A 21,186-nucleotide genomic window follows, 5' to 3' on the forward strand; every position below is an offset into this window, starting at 1 on the left:
GTTTTATTAAATAAACATATTTAATATAGTTTTCTTTATTTTTGAAGCTTTTGAAAACAATTTTACATTTGATTTACCCTTTCTAAATTAATTAATTTCTTAATCCTACATCGGGCCTTTCGGGGGAGTTGTCGGATTTCGATGGGTCAATTTGGAAGGCGTGGTATTTCAATTGACAGACAGATCAAATTTACCCACTGTAAACGTCTCCTTGATGATAGGACTATGTCAGTTTTATGACGTAGTATATAAACTTAAAATAGTTACTACATACTGCTAGAAGGCCATTACAGTTACCATTTCTGGGAATATCTTAGCATTATCGGCTACAATCTCAGTGGACGCAAAATGCTAGCAGTTCTCATCTTAGCCACTATTGTGGGTAAGTCAAATTACAAAGTATTTTTTAAGAATCGAACTTTGACAAAAAAACATAAAGTTGATGAATTTGAAAAAATATAAAATTAAAAATTAAAATTCTTGCGTAAATCGACAATCAGAGAAGTTTATTTAATTTTAATTGTATTCAATTTGGAATAATTTTAATTGATGAAATAAGTTTTAAGGATTTCAATGTTCTTTTAATTTTTGAAATTTATTTTTCTCATTGTATGTGTATTTCATCTTCTAAAAAAACGAGAAAAATTATCTAAACAAGCATGTGTCTTTAGTTGAAAGTTTAAAATGAAAAAATATCGATTACTTATTCCAGTTATTTTTTATTTCAGCATCCGTTGTTGCGGGTAAGTTCAGTTTAATGATATTGTATTAATATTTAGTGTTACCATATTTAAGTCATTTTCGTCAGTTTACAATGCATACATGAATAATTGCAGTTTACGGCAGACAAATACAACATGAAGATTAACTGCAGGCAATTTACAAAATCGAAATTACATATATCATCTTTTGATTTTACAAGAGTTAGTCATGTTATCTCCTTTGAACAATGAGTGTACACTTATTAAAATAGTTGTAGTGTAAACCTGGGACATAACAAATGTCAGTATGGTTTTCCCAGTGAAAACAGCATAATAAACAAATCAATTGATTTGTTCATGCATGAAGTATTCATTTCTGCCGACATAAGCAAACAAATTTAATTTTGCATTGTAATCATTTTTAGAGAAGTAAACGTTCTTGAAAACACTGTCATCTTTTTGCAAATTAAGCGATTCTATTTAAACAGTACTGTTGAGTATAATATAATTAGTAATATTGTACAACCTTGTCTCGTGGCGTTGAGCAAAGTGAAATTATAACTGGAATGAAACAATAGTAATTGCCATTCGCTTACTGCATCTTTAGTTTTGATCTTTATGTTGTGTTTTGAGTTCAAGGATCCATACTTTACAATTCACGTTACTATATCACGCGTTTATAACTATATATATTACGTTGTATGCCCACGTATCATTGCTGACTATAATGTTAGGAGTAATCTTAAACAACCTTGTCGCTTGCTGTTGAGCAATATAAAGTTATTAGAATGAAACAATGGTAACTGATATCCCCTAACTGCGTTATCAGTTGTATGATCAAGGTGTTTGGCAAATAGGTTTTAAAATTTAAAACATGATCTTTATTTATTTTTCTAAGTTACCTAATCCATACTTTACATTTCACGTTACGCGCGCACGCGCTTAAAACTATATTTTTTGTTTAGATTTTAATTATGTTGTATACGCAGGCGAACATATCCATTCGTTACAAATCATCTAAATCATTTACCTACGTTTAGTACCTTTCCTATTATATTTATCTACTAGTATCTATTTTTCAACATTCATATAGAAAAAAACTTGCATTTGTTTGATGTTTTACTTTTTATTTTTTGTAATTTTGTAAATTAACTACGTCTTATTCGTTATATCATTACATTGATAACTATAATTGTTCTTACAGTGTTGCAAATTGATATTCTTAATATTTAAAACTGATTTTGACTTTTAACTGTTTTGATTAAATCGTAACTAAAAGTACTTTTGACATGATAAGCAACTACAAGGAGAAATGTTTCACTTCAAACAAATCTGTTGAGACCTTGACCTAAGGGACATAACTCTTAAATATTACTTTTATCCATTTACATCAATTTGTTGAAAGCGTCTTAGTAACACGTGTTATTCTAATTCTTTTAACAATAAAGCTTAAAAGACATTGCTAGAACTGGAGTTTGCAAACGCATTACTAATTTTAAAAAGTAGTCTCCCTTATTCTTGAGTGTAGCAGCTTGCTTCTTAATTTTCTTTACATGTTGCTATGACTCTTGCCAGTCATAAAGCTAGCTTAAGAATATGATATAACATATATCATAAACTATACTCTTATTAATCAATACCCATGTATACTGATAGTTTAACTGACATATATAATAGTCAATTTTTGGTACTTTCTTTTTATAATCTTAAAGATGAGATTGATTTTTTTCGATTAAAGGGGTTGTACTCTAAGCCCCATAGACCCCCTTCGTCCCCCCAAATGTGACATTGTTGTGTACCAATATTGTTTGATAGTCTTATGGGACAGTCGAAGCCCTGTCTATTTGTACAGACCCATTGCTGATCTTTGACTGCTACTGCCCTTTGGTCGGGTTGTTGTCTCATCCTCATGTTCTCCCTTATTGTATTTCTACACGTATTAATTATTTACTTCGGTATTTGCATGGTCATAAATAGTGAACGCGTAGGCATGAAATAATCATATGCATATCCGATTTATTTATGGTACTTTTTCATATAAAAAAATCACTGTTTTTTTGTACATCATTCATAAAAAGTCGTATAACTGATGGTTCATCCATCATATTCTATATTTTTATGATGGGAGGCACATTGTTGTAGTTCTTCTTTTGCTGACATTGCATCGAAAGAGAGGCTAGAGGTCAATTATGATTGAATGCACAATATGCTTAAATGAGTCAAGAAAAAAGGCTTTCAATCATATTTTTTCAAGTTTTGCTGACTTTCATAATTCAGTTGAGTAATACATGGTAGTTCATAATTTAAAAAAAAACTGTAAACGTCATTAATGGTCAAGTAAATTAAAAAAAAAAAAACGTGTTTTACAATTACTTTCCATTCAAAGAAAAACTCTCCTATGGAGGGGATACCTCTTATAAAAAATGAATTGATGCTTGCCGCATTAGAACGGTGTAGTGTAAATTGCTTCTACATCATTACTTTGTAGTTCTAGTTTTCTATTTCTCTGTACAACCATAACTTATGTTTCCCCATACCTAATACAGTTCCATAATGGTGCAGATGGGGGTTCTTCGTTTCTTCATTATCTAGACCCAATTACAGTCCCTCCTTCATTACAGCAAAATACAGTAATTATACTTCCGAATTATATTTGAGTTTACAATCTTTGACAAACTCTTTATTTTCCTACAGATAGACATCATTCATACAAATAACAGGCATTAAATTTATGTTTAGCTTTATTTAATTTGGTGTTCATGTAAAATGTTCTAGTTTACTGCTTCTATGTTGAGCAAACGAAAAGTAGTAAAAGAACTGTTTCATCACTGCTCATGCTGTAATCTTTTTCGCAGTCATTTTGATGTCTAAACGTAGATTAAATGACCGAAATCGATAATGTCAGTAATTGAGATTACACTTTCTCTTCAACTGCTGGAAACCTGCATTCAGATTGTGAAGAAACATGTAATTAATCTTGTAATAATGTCGCCCTTTTGTAACCTATATATCTTTGTTACCTTATGTCTGTGTTAATTTATTTTTTATGTTTACTTTCAGAACCACCAAAACAGAAAGGTAAGAAGCTACTTTCAATATGTGGTACCTTAGGCATACTTGACTTTTACTTTATTTGACCTTTTAAGTATTTGAATTATTTTCGGGGTTTTATTTGCGTGCTAAATGATCTGTTTTCGAGATATTATTTGGAATTTTAGAAATGTTTAAAATTGTGAAAGCGCTACTTACATGTCATGAAACTTATGTATTAAAATACAATATATAAATTGGTATGAAAAATCATGTAATAAAAGAAGAGTAATACTTTGCAATGATAATTGAGAAACTAGAAACAGAAAGTATTTGTCATATTTCACGAGATAAAGGACGAATATACTATCAATCTCTTAGTTAAAGACAAATAAAAAGAATAATAATGATAAATTACATGATAAATATGTTAAACAGATAACGTAACACTGACATAATGATTCTCCGATGGGATATAGTCTGTAACATATCATATGTCTCTCGGCCTTTAGGTCCTTGTCGTGTGTCAATGGTTTGCCATCTATTATACATACATCATGTTGTATACATATATATTTATTGTTATTATTTACTCTACTTGTCAATCAGATTTTCCCCTTTCTTTTATGTTTGAATATCATTAGTTGGTCACGGCTAATAAATCATACGTTTAAGTGACACACCATTTTTTTATTTTACAAGTGGTGTAGTTTTTTACACCATCCCAATTACAGATTTTTTTAAAGCTTGAACGGGGGTATATTTCGGGCCATAGCGATAATAATACCTTTCTGACAATTTTCATCACTTTATGACATGGACTCCAACGGAATTTTCTCGCTGTTATAAATACGGTATATTTAAAAATGCATAATGACCCTCATCTTGTCCCGCAAGCTGACCACTTGGTTGTCGGTCATTTTGCAAGCTTTGAATACAAAATGTTAACCATTTCTCAAAATCTCCGTTTTACCTGTGTGTAAAATAATGATATATTTTCTACATCAGATTCTTCCTTGAAAAACATATTAAGAAGAACCTGTTTTGGATTCAAACGAAATGTTCTAACATTGGTCACCGTACAGCAAAAGTCACAATCTGATATTTAACTCTCTAAGTTCCCGGCGTCAACGATTCAAATGATGTTTACGATAAAACAAGAAACGGAACACAGTTCACGAGATTCCGCCTAAAAAATTAATAATGAGGAGGCTTGAATAAGTCATTACGATATTTTCCATATAATGAAAAACATATTTAATATAAAATAAGGAAAAAAGATGATATCGAGTCACATGGAAAGACTTTATTTCTCATAATCCAAACAAATTACTATCAATCTCTCTGAATTAATGAGAAAAAAAATGGAATTCTTTAAACTGTCATTCATATTGTAATTCTCAGTTTGATAAAATATTTTTTTTTCTTTTACAGTGCACTTTCAACGTGAGTATTGCAGCTTTCACAAATATTATTCAAGAAGAACATGTTTTTCAATAAATGATTCCAGTTAATACATGTACAAAATAGGTTCTCCTTTTTCATAACGATATATTTTACTGTTTATTTCATTTTGAGTCAAACTTCATCAATATATGTAGCACAATTTTCAATTAATGACTAAAGTTAATATACATGAATAGATTTTCCTATTTTTTGATGATATATTTTATTGTTTATTTCATTTTGAATCTAAGCTGAGTTCCCTTTAATAATTAAATACGTGTATGAATAAAAAATGTGATGTACAATTTTGCAAACCAACTATACTATGTAGACAAAAAAAATGTAAACGGACTATAACTCAAAATCCTTTTTTTACATGCATTGTTGAAAAGATTTTCAACTTAAATACTCTTTTTTTATATTTACCATAAACACTTATTTAAATCACTATTTTATACTTATAGCTGTGCCAAAGGCTGTTACTCATGAAGAGCCACATCTCGTCGGAAAGAATGGTGAGTATATAACTTATGCGGTATGGGGTTTGCTTATTGTTAAAGGCAGTACGGTGACCTAAAATTGCTAATCTCTGTGTTATTTGATCTCTTGTGGCAATCATACCACATCTTCTTTTTTTATATTATTTGCAGTAAAAATACAATACGTAAATATCACCATTTTCAGACTTTGGCAGTATTAAATAACAGACAAAAGCAACAGTATTAACACGACACGTAAATAGCAACCTCGCCGAACTTTAAAAAACAGACCAAAAACTGCATTATTACCTTACACTGAACAGTAAAATATAAGACGAAAATAACAGTATTAACAGACTATGAACCCTCGCATCAACAGTAGCATTTCCATATTATTTACAGAACATTACCACACTCTTAAAAACTCCCTTACTTTACTGTATAACTTTGGAGTATGACAACGGGACAAAAACGACCTAAACAACGCTACGGTGACGACACATGGCATACTACATATTGCCTTTTAGTAGTATCTTGTATAATACATAATTCATATCTTGTTTTTCTTTACAGTTCCCCTTTTGAAACAACACCCAAGATTCCACAAGCAAATCGTAACTGTAGTGGACCAGGTTGCAAACATCATTAAAAGGCCAAAACTTCTCGTCAAAGAAAGTAAGTATACCATTATCTCTAAACTAGTTCACATTTTTATTTAGGGGCCAGCTGAAGAACAACATCGGATGCGGGATTTTCTCGCTGTGTTGAAGACCCATTGGTGAACTTTGGCTGTTTTCTGCTCTTTGGTCGGGTTGCTGTCTCTTTGACATAGTACCCATTTCCATTCTGAATTTTATCATTTGTTAAACAATAATAAAATATTTATATTATAGAACGACTCATCCCCTGTGTATAATAATAAGAAAAAGAAAGAAACCTCTGTAATGACTACCTATATTATCCAAGTCTTGGTAAACAAAGTTCATATTTTTATAAATCCTTACATATATAACTTGTATTAATGATTGACAAATTGCTGTTTACTAAGCGTCCAGTAGCACATATTTCATTTTACATTTTCACATTAACAGAATTGTGGATTTCTTTAAACTGTGATTCAAATTGAAATGACATGTTTCTTCATTTTGTATTTATTTCTCTTTCCAGTTGCTGTCAGACAAAAGTGTGAGTAAAAAACTAAGTGTTACTATGATAACTGTGGTAGGGTCTATTGATAGTTCTCGGTATTATGAAAATTCACTTTATCTTTTTAAGAAAAATATGTTATGTAGTAATAACGCTTGAATTTTTTAAAGGAACCAGTCATTTTCGCAAAATATTAAGATTTTAAGGTAAATATGTATTTAAGCATCTTTCGAGGTATATTAACGAATAGTTCTGCCATGTTATTAGGGATATATATATATATATGTATACGATTAAACTAGTACATAGTTAGGTTGGGTTTTTTTCTTTATGACTTGGTTTCTTTTCGAATATTTAATTTTTTTAAATGTTGATTTAAAATACATAAATGATATTGCAGAATTTTGAGGGAGAAAAGTTGTTAATATTGTGTTATTTGGTCTCATGTGGAGGGTTGTCTTCACTTGCAATCATACCACATATTTTTTATATCAATATCAAATGGTTATATATTCGCTTTATAACCTGTATTTTGTCTGTTTCCAGACCCTGTCGAGAAGCCAGTGATTCATCACAGACGAGGTAAGCTATTGTCAATCATCATTTCTTCAGTTTCTGATTGCACCCTGGAGTATATTTGTCATTATTCCTATACCTACAAATATTTAAGTGTGATGAGTCCGTTGGAGTTTCTTCCCTTGGTTTACACTTTCCATTGACCATTGATTCCAATTGTGTTTGCTATCTTTGTTAACGCTTAGTCTATTTCACTGTGATCTCTTATTGGGGAATCCTTGGCTTCCACGAAAGGGGAAATTTAAAGAAGAAAAAAACATGTTTGTGTGAAATTTTACATGTACATACGGATAAAAAAATAATGTATTCTAAGTTATTGATGTGCCAACAAATACCTTCACATTTTTTTTATGTTTTTCAAATGTATGACACAAAATCTTTCTCATTAGGTTTTTATTACAATATTTAATTATATGTATTCCTATTTTGTAGTCATCAAGCCAATCCACAAAACAAGAACCAGTAAGTATTGTATTTACAGTAGCTCTGAACTCTTGGTTTTGAAAGAGAATGAAGGGATTGTTGTTCTGATAAAAAGTTAAAGGCACCACATCGATTCTTTTCTATTTCAAAATACACATAACTCGCTAAACACTTAGATATATATCCTTTCCCAACCTGAATTCACACATTATTTTCGTACAAAAATAAAAGTGTGCGTTAAACTTCTCACAATTTGTCAGAAAAGAAATCCTATTCCTTTACAAAGACCATTTGCAATGATACTTTGTTTTGAAAATTAATTGTTGTCTTTTTATAATTCATATGCACAAAAAAACATTTCACATAAAAACAAATTTTCAAAATAATAGGCTAGTTCAGTACGCTGTGTACTAAGAAATGAAAGTGTCCGTGAGTTTATATCACAAAGACACACAGTGTAAAGGAAATAACTATATTAGAAAAAATAAATGACGATATAGAAAATTGCACTATCAGAGATACAAATGTAGAATACAGGAAAAGGTTACATAGTAATAATGTTTTATTTGTATTTTCAGTTGTTCACAAGAAGCAGGTTCATGTACCACGTAAGTATACTACATGTGGTTTTTATGTTGTTATTGTTTTTCTTTTAATATTTGAATTTATTTCAAGCTTCTGATTGGTTAGTCTGTTTGTCAATTTGCATGCCTTTATGGTTTCGTTCAATATTATTTGCGAGAAAATAGTGTCAAAATGGTAGTAGTTCATTTTTCCATTACTTTTCTTTTTTTTCTAATCATGACAAAAAGTAAATATATAAATTCTTTTGATGTAGTGATAGCGGAGCATTTATCGGTTTCGTGAAATGTGCATTTTTTAACATTTCTCAAAGTACGAAACTAACACTCATAACTTTATTTATTGCCATTATAGGACCAATCATCAGAACTAAAGTGATTGCAGTACCCCAACCACATATTGTACACAAACCATACCACAGAGTAAAGACCGGTAAGTAATTACTTATAAATAAATCGATTATACAGTTCAATTGTTTAATTATACCATTTCATGTAATCCTGGAATATAGCTCTTGTTGTTATCTACAGCATGTTTATCAACATTACAAACTATCATACGAACATGCCTTGAATATATGGTTAATCAATTTTCAGAAAAAACCTAAGTATATTTATTTATTTAACTGAAATAACCATAAGGAATTAAACGTATTGAAACGTATTGAACATCACTAATAAATTGAATTAGTTAAGGAATTAGTTTTGAACAAAACCGTTTTATAAAAAGACAAATCAAATATAACATAGACTATTACGATTCTGTTTCTTTTTCAGTTACTCAAGTTTTCGAAAGAGTCCGTAAGTACACCATTACTAATAGTGTTTCTCTGTCATAAGATGAAGAACAGCAATTAAAGCGTCAGCGCTTTTCTTTTGATGTTTTTCAAGTGCGTTTAAAGATTATTTGTTATGAACTTATACACCTCATCTTTTTATTTCAATTATACAAGATAACTTTAGAAAGTATCGAAGTGGAGAAACGTACTATTGTTAAATGTAAGAACGCATCCATGATCACATAAAGACATTCACTGCCGATGTTCCTGACTTAAAACAAGACACGAACATGTGAATGTATCAATTCCAAACTGAAACACTCATATAGGTGCACACGTTGAACATGGGACAACATTCTATGATATGTTCATAGCATTTTAGAAAAACTCCACATTGAAGATGAATAAAGGGAGATAACATCATTAAGACCGCAATTACATTATGTAGAAGTCCGCCTAAAAACAAACACTTATTTTGTTTAAATAAGCCATGTACAGTTGATTGATTATTTTGTATTTTTGCATTGCAGACAAAATCCCAAAACCAATCCCAAAACCAGAATTGAGAATCGGTAAGTAATTATATTATAGATATACAGTTATATCATTTAATGGTAAGGTCGAAAGATGTCAACAATGAATAGTAATAAGAATATTTTTTTATTATTTTTTTTTATTTGATTTGCCAGGCGTTAAATTGAAAACAATAAAATGTCTTATTTCTTATACAATACATTAACAATTATTTTGTTCTAATATTTAAATGTAGAATTACCAGCTGAAAGCTGCATCTTTCCTGTGTTAGATATTATGCTGTAATTGAAGCTGTTTATAATGATTTTTCTTGTTATTTATATATATTAATACATAATTTCAGTCAACCGTGACAGACCATTCCCAGTAGAAAATTTGGTTATCAGAAAGAGACCAAGGGTTGGTGAGTACACATCTGTTTCATAATCATTATTACAGCTATCTTACTAGAACAAAGTTATTAATAATTTCTAGGAATTGTACCTGTCCCTTAACGACAGAATTTGATTTATTGAATTCAAAATTGATATACGTTTATAAATAGACACAAAAGTTATAGATCCTTGTTAATAACGTCTGCAAAATCAGATCTACTAAAACAGTGCTGGAAAAACTACCGTAACGTGGTTATTTGTTATTTTTGAGTTTGACTGTCCCTTTGGTATATTTCGCCCCTTTATTATCACGAGGTTTGCACAATTGAGAAAGTGCTCCAGTAGTTAAGCCAGTTTGCACATGAAAGAAGTTTAATCTTTAAAAAAATTTGCATTTGATGATAAATATTTCTTTTCTTTTACAGTTGAACACCCATACGACAAACCAATCCCAATTGTTGAAGAAATCACCAACGTTATCAGAAGTAAGCATTCTTATATTATGTTATTTTATATTTTTTTACTTATTCACTCATTATATTATTCAATATAATTTTACCTTATTCCACTCATTTATACATGATCTGTAAAGGTGCTTCAATCGGAAGGATGACTTTTTTGTTTCATTCTACATCTTTTATTTACAAAACAAATAGATGTAAAAATAACATAATCTCTGACTGCAGTGATTTAAACAAAATATTTTGGTCAACTTTCATCGTTTTTGGTCGGATAAATGAATACAAATTTCAAAAATGCTAGATTGCAATGACGACAAATATATCACAATAATGATTTCAGAGAATATTTTTATATGACATAGTGTATTAACTTTTGTATGACCATTTATCTCTTGCTAATCATATTTCCTTTATCATTTCAGAACCAATTGCACGTAAGTAAAACTTAAAACCATGGTAACTTGAACCTTGGGTTACTTTCATATTAAGGTGAAACAGTTGTGTTGCGTCTTTTGTAGTTTATTGTTACTTAACTTTTGTTAATTCTTATCTTTTTTCAAAAGAGTTAGATAAAATATATGTTCATCCAAAGATTAGATAAAATATATGTTCATCCAAAGATTAGATAAAATATATGTTCATCCAAAGATTAGATAAAATATATGTTCATCTAAAGATTCACAACAGCAATTTATTATGTGTTGTGCAATGTCTTAGAAGAAAATACACTTAAATAAGCAGAAAACGTTACAATTATTTATTTCGTCTGGTCTATGCTCATTTTATTCATTCTCATTATAGTTTTATTCATTTTCATCATATAGTTCCTTTCCCATGTTCACCATATATTCACAAATCTAATTATTCTCTTTTGTTATTTCCACAGACCCCAAGGACAAAGTTCTGACCGTTGACAGTAAGTGCAATTAACTCATATAAAAAACTTCGATGTGATTAAATATGAACGGTGTTAAAATATAAAACCGCATCATATTCAAAACATTGCCCGAAATGAAAGAACATGTTCGTTGTGTAGTTCCGATGAGATAGGCGACGAATTTCATTATTTGTTTTGCTGTTCGCATTTGAAGAACGAAAGACAATTATTTCTACATATCAAGTTTTCAAATAATCCAAATATAATTTCATTTTGCTCATTATTTAATAGTAAAAAACAATCTGTCTTAAGGAAACTGTGTTTATTAATTAAGTGTATTAACAAAAAAGTTTGTCCCTCCATGTAAATGTAATCGCATAAGCATCTTACCGATCATTTTTCCTTCTTATATCATTAATTATACATGTTACTAAACATGTATGTCATCATATTAACTGTATTTGTTACCTTAACTATTGTGTCTGTATTTATATTGTATGTTTCTCTGTAAACTTGTATCTAGTTTTTTAGAGAATAAAGTATCTATCTATCTATCTATCTATCTATCTATCTATCTATCTATCTATCTATCTATCTATCTATCTATCTATCTATCTATTCTATCTATCCTATCTATCTATCTATCTATCTATCTATCTATTCTATCTATCCTATCTATCTATCTATCTATCTATCTATCTATCTATCTATCTATCTATCTATCTATCTATCTATCTATCTATCTATCTATCTATCTATCTATCTATCTATCTATCTATCTATCTATCTATCTATTTATCTATCTATCTATCTATCTATCTATCTATCTATCTATCTATCTATCTATCTATCTATCTATCTATCTATCTATCTATCTATCTATCTATCTATCTATCTATCTATCTATCTATCTATCTATCTATCTATCTATCTATCTATCTATCTATCTATCTATCTATCTATCTATCTATCTATCTATCTATCTATCTATCTATCTATCTATCTATCTATCTATCTATCTATCTATCTATCTATCTATCTATCTATCTATCTATCTATCTGTAATCATGGTGTAGCCGATGCCACAAATCAATTCAAATTTAAAACAATCAAAGATTCATAATAAGATTGTTGAAATATGCATTCCAATTCTATATTGAATTTGACTGACAAAGAATTAATAGTAAAAAAACATTATTGTGTATATAAAAAAGCATTTTTTGTGCAGTATTACTTACACTTTCTTTCTTTTCAGAACCAATCGTTCATCACAAACAAGTGCCATACTATCCAAAAGGTAAGCAGAATATACTTTAATAAGTATTAATATATTTCGTATGATATTGTTTTACTAAAATGTTCGGAATACTCTAGTTTTATTCATGTAGTGTCATTACACATTGTGTCCGCATACCTTTACTTTCTATTCAAAATTTTAATACATATTGTTAATAAAAAGAATTTCAAAATCTTAAAAAAATCCTTGTAAATTGGTTTTTTGAAAGAAAAATGTGCCAATGTTAAATTTATGATGAAACTAGAGAGAATCATTCCACGTCAAATTGCCAATGGCTTATATCTAAAAAAAAATAATAAGAAAAGTGCCATTTTAAATGCCTTTTAAACACTATAATGAATAATTTGACTAACCTTGTTTATTTGTATTTTAGCTCATGGTGGACACCAAGCTGGAGGTAAGATCACATGATCATGCATTATTCAAAATAAAGGGGGAACTCATGAAAAGGGGGGATTTACAAGCATAATAAAGGCTTTAGCGGTTAGTTTATTGCCACAAGTGCTTGCCTCAAAGAGCTATTTTTCTGCAATCATAAATCAAAAACAAGGATTTTCTACAAGATTTATCTGGTGATTCCAAATTATAAGCATTATGTCTTTGATGAGTTTTTCATCATCATAACTTCTAAACAATAACCAGGGTTACATTTAAGTATTATTCCCCCTAGGAGTAGTAGGAGGAAATGTTCAAGTTATAAGCTTAGGAGGAGGTCATGGCGCCGGAGGTTCGACAACAAAATTAACCAATCAATGTTCTATCCCCAAATAATCATCTGTTTCCATAACGAGATTTTTTCCATATGTGTATATGTATTACACATTAGTTTCATCTGACCGCCTGACTTCATTAACTCCTTTATAGAGTGCTCTATTTAAGAAAAGGTGTTTATGCATTCGTATGTGAATATTATATGAATTATTAGAAATCAATATCTCGTATCGTTTTTCTTCATTCAATTTCCCTTAGTCAAGTAGCCGCTTACGTCACGTTCGGCCAGATATGATATTTAGTAATAATATGGTGTGTTTGTTCCCACTTATACCTTTTACCTTATGGAGTATAGTTGTATGTTCATGTCTCTCCTTATTCAATTTCCCTTAGTCAAGTAGCCGCTTACGTCACGTTCGGCCAGATATGATATTTAGTAATAATATGGTGTGTTTGTTCCCACTTATACCTTTTACCTTATGGAGTATAGTTGTATGTTCATGTCTCTCCTTATTACTCCCTCCTAGTTACCTATATGCGGAAACGCAATGAATCTTAGTGGACGTTGTTTAAATGATCTACCTTGCACATAGTAGTTTATTACTTTGATCACTTAATCCTTTGCACAAATAACTTGTACTTAAGCACATTTTCATATTACTAATTTAACTATTAGATAGTAATCATAATGTAGTCAAGATTTTCATGAAGACATTGTATTGTCAAAAAATTACAGTGCTGTTGTTGACTATGTCGCTAAGAATCTTGAGCTTATTAATAATTATTTACATTCCATTAAATACAGTGCTGATTATATTCAATGCCTTTTAAAGCTAAGTCATTCAAGCGTGTAAAACTTTTTTTAATTTCTAATTGAAAAACACATTCAATTAAAAACAGGGTTGGACTAATAAGAAGCTCATATGTATATTATAGGAGCCGTCCAAGTAGTCGCAGCAGGAGGAGACGGAGGTAGTGAACCTTACCCTTTAAATATGACCTTAACCTCTACCAAAAAGTCACCTTAACCTCGGACGAACCTTTACCTTTACCAAAAATTACCTTAGCCTAGGTTGAACCTACACCTTAACCTATACCAAAAATTACCTTAACCTAGGATGAACCTTAATCTCCACCAAAACAAATCCCGATTGCATTTGCCCTTTTTACCTGTCCAACCTCAAATTGGGGAAAAGTACCCACCATAAACCTAATCATCCCAAATTATGTCATTAACAAACACCAGTCGGTGTGTCACTCATAACTAACATATTATATATTGTTGCTTTATCCCAAACTTACATCTTTTTTAAAGTTTTTTTTCGTGTGAAATTTACATGTTATGCAATTGATTGAATTATATCTTTGCTTATTCCTTATTTTTAACCACAGTATTATTACATTATCTTGCTAACACAGACTAAAATATAAAACGACGAAAATGTATAATCAAATTTCGTTCATTTGATTTCTCAGAACATCTAGGATTTTTGAATAGTTTGGCAAGTTGCATCACTCAAGATACTGCTACATCATTCACTATTTTCTGTCGATGTTCATTAGTAATATTTGTGTTGTTTAATGTCATCGCACTATCATAGTTATGCCTACTGAGCTTTTATCTTGTTGGCTTTTTACCCTTGCTTTCCTCAATGCTTATTTATGCTTTATGTTTCTCACTAGGATACGGTCAAGCAGGTTATGGAATTGTAAATCAAGGTAAATTGAATATTCTTTAGATAAATAATTGTCAAAATGATTCATCCAATCATTTTCAAAATTAATTTCCTAAATTTAATTAAGCGAATAAAAAACGACGAATTTTGGGTTTTTTTTTTCCACTTCTCAAAATTTTGTAATTCAAATGTCGTTCTATAATGAATAGACTCTTTTAAAAGATTTGTTTTTTATTTTTAAACTTCGTTGATATTTTTATCTCGTTTGCATTTTGTTTTTGTAAACGATTAATTAATTTTGGTCAAATACAAATCATATTATTTTTTATAAATTCTGTATCTGGTATATTTACAATTAAACAATCGGATGATTTAGATGTTAAAGAAAAAAAGAAGATTAAGTACATCACGATGCTTTTACTCATAGCTTTTTGTCTTTCTCGTTTGCTTTGTCTACTGGTACACTGTGTTTAAAATACCATTGATCGTTTGTTATCTGATTCAAGTCAACATAAGAACTTTTGTCTTATCGCAATCTTCGTAAGGTTACTATTATTGACGTTTTCACGAGTAGCCTGACATCAATCGATGTTAATGTATTACGGACAATCAAACTCATTCAAACTTACAGTTGAAACTAGTGGAGACAAATATATGTTGATGATTTTCATATGAAGAACATTTAATGGTTTTGAAACGCAGTGTATTTGCTTTGCTTACGTGCAACAATTCGTTTTCTTCATTTTAGGATATGGACAACAAAACTTCGGAGGACAAGGTACTTTATTTGGCATGATCTAGTTTAATGCAAAATACTATATTTGCAAAGTAGAATTCAATTTAGATATATACCTTTGGTAGTTCATGTTTTCAGAATTCCATTTCTAAATTTTGTGTTCTAGTCACCGCAAATTTTTTGGATGATAATTCAAAATGTATGTAATAAATAAAAATCATCAAAAAAGTCAAACCTGAAACACTAACTGTTTTATCAAAAAGTGAAAACAATGCTTAAAATCTCGTTCGAGTCTATTTATTCGACTCTATTCGTAGTTTTATTATAATATCACTTTGTCCATATCTTTTCCCCCTAATACATTATTTGCTTTGTGTAAGACAAATTCATTAGTTAGTTTTGTTGTAAGTTTTTGTCTCGTTATGACTCTATATGTTGTTTAAATGTGGTTTCTGTTATAAGTGTTTCGTGCAGTTTTCGTCAGAATTTCATATGTTTTAATCAAACTTCGTCACTCATTAAAATTAAATCTGTTGAAACCTTTGTTTAACATAGCTTAAAGAATATATGTTTAATCCTTGTGTCATCTTCTGTTCATGCTTTTCTTGTGGCTTATTTATGCTTTTTGATTTGCAACAGGTTTTATTCAACCAAGTTACGGATTTGCTAATCAAGGTATATTGAATTTTGGTAGAGTCTGACTCAACAAATTACAAATAAGTCTGTAAATTCAAAGAGATGTAAGATTTAAGCTTATTGTTTAATAACTTCATATTCTATTAATTGTAAATTTTATAAGATTAACACAATATTGAAAACTATATATTTCTCCAAACAATTATAACATTATTAAAAACATGTACAGTAAACAAATCTATATAAAAGATTATTTTTTTATTTGGAAATATGAAATCTGACTTCTAATTTTATTCAAAAAGAATTATGCAAACGAAAAAAGTACACTTTTTAGTTAGTTATCTATTTGACAATGAATATAGATATTCTTAGAATATTTTTGTTCATTTATGTCAAAATTGAAACAAGTCTTTGGCACTTTGCGTCTAAATGATTACCATATTTATACCTTTAATTCATTCTATATAAATGTAGTTGTTGCTTTAAATGTGTTTGCTTTAACGTCTGTCTGTATTGCACTGTGTTTATGTTTTGTGTGCTTCTTCATTTAGGAATAGAATACAATGGAGGACAAACATATGATGCTGGGTATAATCAAGGTACATAAAGCCTTTTATATAACATTGCCATAAAAAGGAGGTTTGGCTAGCCACAAAACCAGGTTCAGCCCACCATTTTTTTCTTACAATTTTCTGTACCAAAGTACCATTGTTAAAGTATAGTTTGTTTCTGTGTGTGTTTCATTTAGTGTTTCTTTTGTGTCGTTGTTCCCTTCTTATATTTGATGCGTTTCCCTCAGTTTTTGTTTGTAACCCGGATTTGATTTTTTCTCAGTCGTTTTATGCATTTCGAACAGCGGTATACTGCTGTTGCCTGTATTTTACATCTTAAATCTCAATCCAAATAACTTTCAGAAATAATTCAACATTATGTGCTATGATTGTGAATAGTTGTGCTTCCGAAAAAGTATTGTAGTCCCTGGCAAGTTTTGGTTGACAGTTGTTTGTGCTTTTTAACCTTCTTTATCCTTGAACGATTTAGCATCGCTCACGCTGTCCTTCAATGGTTTATAATTTGATGTTCTTGTGGTAAAACATCTCAATATAAAATTACTTTGATGTGTTTCTCTTTTTTAAAACATATAGTGCGTGAATCATTGCTTTGAAATGTGATGACTTGACATCGATTACTTTACAACTATACTTAGGCCACTGAATTTTGCTTCAATTAATCAGTTATATTGCCATATATTGTTTTTTCTGTGGTTTTTGCATTTACAATTTTAAATGAACATTGTTCCATAGCACAGGTGTACCTTGTGCATTGCCTCTTTCCGCTCAACATACGAATGCAATATCACACGTGCACAATCATTATTCATACTATTTAGACACTGCGCATTTTTACACATTAAACTATCACATTTTACCCTCATTCGCTATTGCTTTACTCTGTATCATTTAGCTCAATTCACCAACTGTTGTGATTTGTTTTTTAATTTTGTTTGGTTTTTTACATTGATGTTATTCTTATAGTTTTAAACACTTTGTAGGGATGTACTTAAACCAAGGTTTAAACTACGGATATAATCAACAACAAGGTACAAATGTGAAGGCAAATGTTGTATATATCTTGAAGGCCAATTAAAATAATAAGCGATTCAATAGTTGTGATCTACTTTATTCAATTGATATTAAAAAAATTAACCTTTTTGTTGAATTATTTTGTAGTAAAGGATAATAACAATATATCAATCACTTTTTTTTCATTTCAAAACATGATTAATGGTTAGTTTATTCTTCATTAATGATTTTATAGTTGTTGCTTAAAAGTAATTTTGTATTTGATTTCCTTTCAATATTTTTTTTTATTTAGTTGGCCTGATTTACTATATTTGTAGATAGTTTATAGTACATGATATCGTAGTTCTATGTTGATTTCAGATATAATGTAGATATAGGTCCTTTCCTTATGAAACAGAAATTCGGGAGCTTTGTTTCAAGTTCAATAAAAAAATTCAATAAGCTTTTAGTTTGATTTTAATCATTTTTATTATACAAAAACCAAGTTGGTCCGCTATTAGTTCTTGTTCAAGTATCGTTTTTCTTTGTTGTTATTACTAGTACTTGACTTTTTTTATATATATTTTTTTTGGATGGTAACATTATTTGTTATTTGGACATAACTTTTAGGGTGTGTGACAGTTATATATATTTATCTACAATCAACAGTACAACCATATATGTCTTCTTCAAATCAACAATTAGTAATAGTAAAAAAATATATATATATATTAGTTCTTATTTTAGAATGACTCAGGTCTTGATATGTTGCCTGAGAAATATTATATAATGGTATAGCTTACAAGAAATAAAACTGTGTAGCAGAAGCATATTTTATAAAATATATATCATCTCATTTAACTTAATTTATAGATAGTAATTTTACTCCATTATCATTCATCCAGACATAAAAAATAACACATTTGGAAACTAAATTAACAATTCATAACCCGTCTATCCTTTGGATTAAAATTTATAACCTAGACGAAAAATTTGGAGAACAAATTCTTTCGAGTACAACCACTATTTATCTTTCAGATTATTTCATTTAGCAATAAAGTTCTTTAATTTCTTGTGGATAATAACACTTTTGTCAATACAATTGTCAACTTCTTAGACTGTTTTTTCATCAAATAGATTTTGTTTAAATCACTATTATTATCATTTTGTAATTTCATACATACGTCTTGAGGGCCCAATACAAAATTACATATCTATGTGATAATGAAAATGTTTGACTCGTCAAATTCATCGTTATTATGTCCATTTGACTAAAAATGTCAAAATTCTATTTTTGTTTCAGCAAATGATTACTTATGTGGATGTAATCTAGTGTTTATTTTGCTTGACATAACTTTTTATTTGTGTATGTTTTTACTTTTTCAGGTTATGGTCCAGAGCCACAATATTAAGTTTAGACGTTAACAACTTGGTAAGATGTCTTACTGTTTCTTATGTTTCTGATAGCGTTATTGGTTTTCCTTTTTTCGTAATTCTGATCTATCGTTTCATATATATGTAAGAGCTGTCTGCAATCAGTATTAGAATATGATAAAATTTAAATAAACACTCATGTTGTCAAGTTTGACAATTTGATTAATTGATGAGTACTTGCAAGATGTTTTTAGTCTGTTTTGGTACTTGCATGGTACTAACTAGTTGTGTGAATTTTTTTATTTATTAATTATTTGTTTGTTAATTATAGCATTCATTTTATTTTATTACAGCCAATTTCGGTGGCAAGTTTAGCAGAATTTACATGGTAATTATTTTTAGACATTTCTTTGTCCTTCAAAATACCTATAATGTCTCTACTGTTGCTACTGTTTCTGTTGTTTATCTATTTTGTTTTTGTATTTGTAATTTGCAAATTACGCCACTAGTTAATTTGAACGAAGTAATGAAATTAGTTGTATTTCCAAATAAAATGAAAGTTTGTATATGATGTGCGGAGGATACCAACGGGGCTTTCAAGCTCATAAGTCAAATATAAACTGACAACGCTATGACAAAACAAGGGAAAATACAAAAATAGTACTGGTAAACAAAACACATGGAAATTAAGACGGAGCATCAGTAATCCAATAAAAAAAACCGGTTATAAACTCAAATAACTTGCGCGTGTTTTACATACTATTTGATGTCTGTATCCGCTTTGAACAATTTGGAAGTAAATACATACTCCCTTCATATAAGAGATTACGTTTACTTACGTGTTTTTCTTTTTCTTTGCAGGCATCAGTTAATTGAGATTGTAGCCAAACATGCAGTTTAACAGTTCGGGGCTTTGTTTACATATAATGTAGATATTAAATATTGCCATCGGTTTTCAGTATGTAGTCATCATCTTCGGGCGTCTAAAATATATATTTTACATAAATTTGTCTTGGTTTCTATTAGTTGTTATGTTTTTGATTGCATTAATCAAAACCTGTCATGTCTCATAATTGACCAGGGCATCAGCCATTTCAAAATCTTATGTCTTTTGTATGATATTTGCAAAAGCGTACACCAAAACGTTGTGAATGGTTTAAAACATCGTAAACAATAAAACTTCAACCAATTGACGTATTGTTATTCTCATTTTGGGGTGCGAACAATAAAATCATCCATAGTTCCTTACATTCAAAAATGAAAGACGGACAGATGTATAGATATAAAAATCTATATTTGATGAAATTGTGTGCATCTGTTGCGCTTTAAATGGCTGACCTTCATCAGGAACCTCTCAGAGTCCTTGTTTTTGTGGAACCTTATGTGAGAAAATCCGAAAAAAAACTACATGCGACCTCTTTACCTTAAATAGAGGCGAAAGATACCAGAGGGGCATTCAATTCCATAGATCGAAAATAAACTGACAACGACATCGCTAAAAAAGAAAAACAAACATAAAAAAAAGTAAAGACTAAGCAACATGAAACACATCAAAAAACTTGGGTTGATCTTAGGTGGTCCAGAAGAGTAAGCAGATACTGCTCCACATGTGGCACCCGTCGCAACACAATTAACTATCTCCTATGCAGTCGTGACATAGAATAAAACTAACACAAGTTTACAACTTGGTATATCATTTTCTGTAGTCATGATCCTGTACATGCCAGATGCTTAAATCAAAGCTAAAGCAATTATATCTTCATTTTTCACCATATCTGAAATTAAGG

At 29.8% G+C, this 21,186-nt stretch overlaps 1 protein-coding gene across 1 annotated transcript; it reads left to right on the forward strand.

The window, feature by feature from the left end:
• The first annotated feature begins 182 nt into the window (after window positions 1-182).
• On the forward strand, window positions 183-20,592 carry LOC134719057 (mantle protein-like). The gene is made up of 28 exons (XM_063581998.1): window positions 183-382; window positions 729-743; window positions 3,762-3,779; window positions 5,166-5,177; window positions 5,642-5,692; window positions 6,230-6,331; window positions 6,824-6,841; window positions 7,349-7,384; window positions 7,811-7,840; window positions 8,380-8,409; window positions 8,738-8,815; window positions 9,160-9,183; window positions 9,692-9,733; window positions 10,039-10,098; window positions 10,495-10,554; window positions 10,953-10,964; window positions 11,417-11,446; window positions 12,663-12,704; window positions 13,078-13,101; window positions 14,352-14,387; window positions 15,099-15,134; window positions 15,840-15,869; window positions 16,467-16,502; window positions 17,015-17,062; window positions 18,016-18,063; window positions 19,412-19,457; window positions 19,753-19,787; window positions 20,261-20,592. Exons 1-26 carry the CDS (start codon window positions 349-351, stop codon window positions 19,435-19,437), a joined length of 978 nt encoding a protein of 325 aa, XP_063438068.1. The 5' UTR covers window positions 183-348; the 3' UTR covers window positions 19,438-19,457; window positions 19,753-19,787; window positions 20,261-20,592.
• Window positions 20,593-21,186: the final 594 nt, after the last annotated feature.

Source organism: Mytilus trossulus, chromosome 5, assembly GCF_036588685.1.
Source record: "Mytilus trossulus isolate FHL-02 chromosome 5, PNRI_Mtr1.1.1.hap1, whole genome shotgun sequence".
NCBI classification, from domain to species: Eukaryota; Metazoa; Mollusca; class Bivalvia; order Mytilida; family Mytilidae; genus Mytilus; species Mytilus trossulus.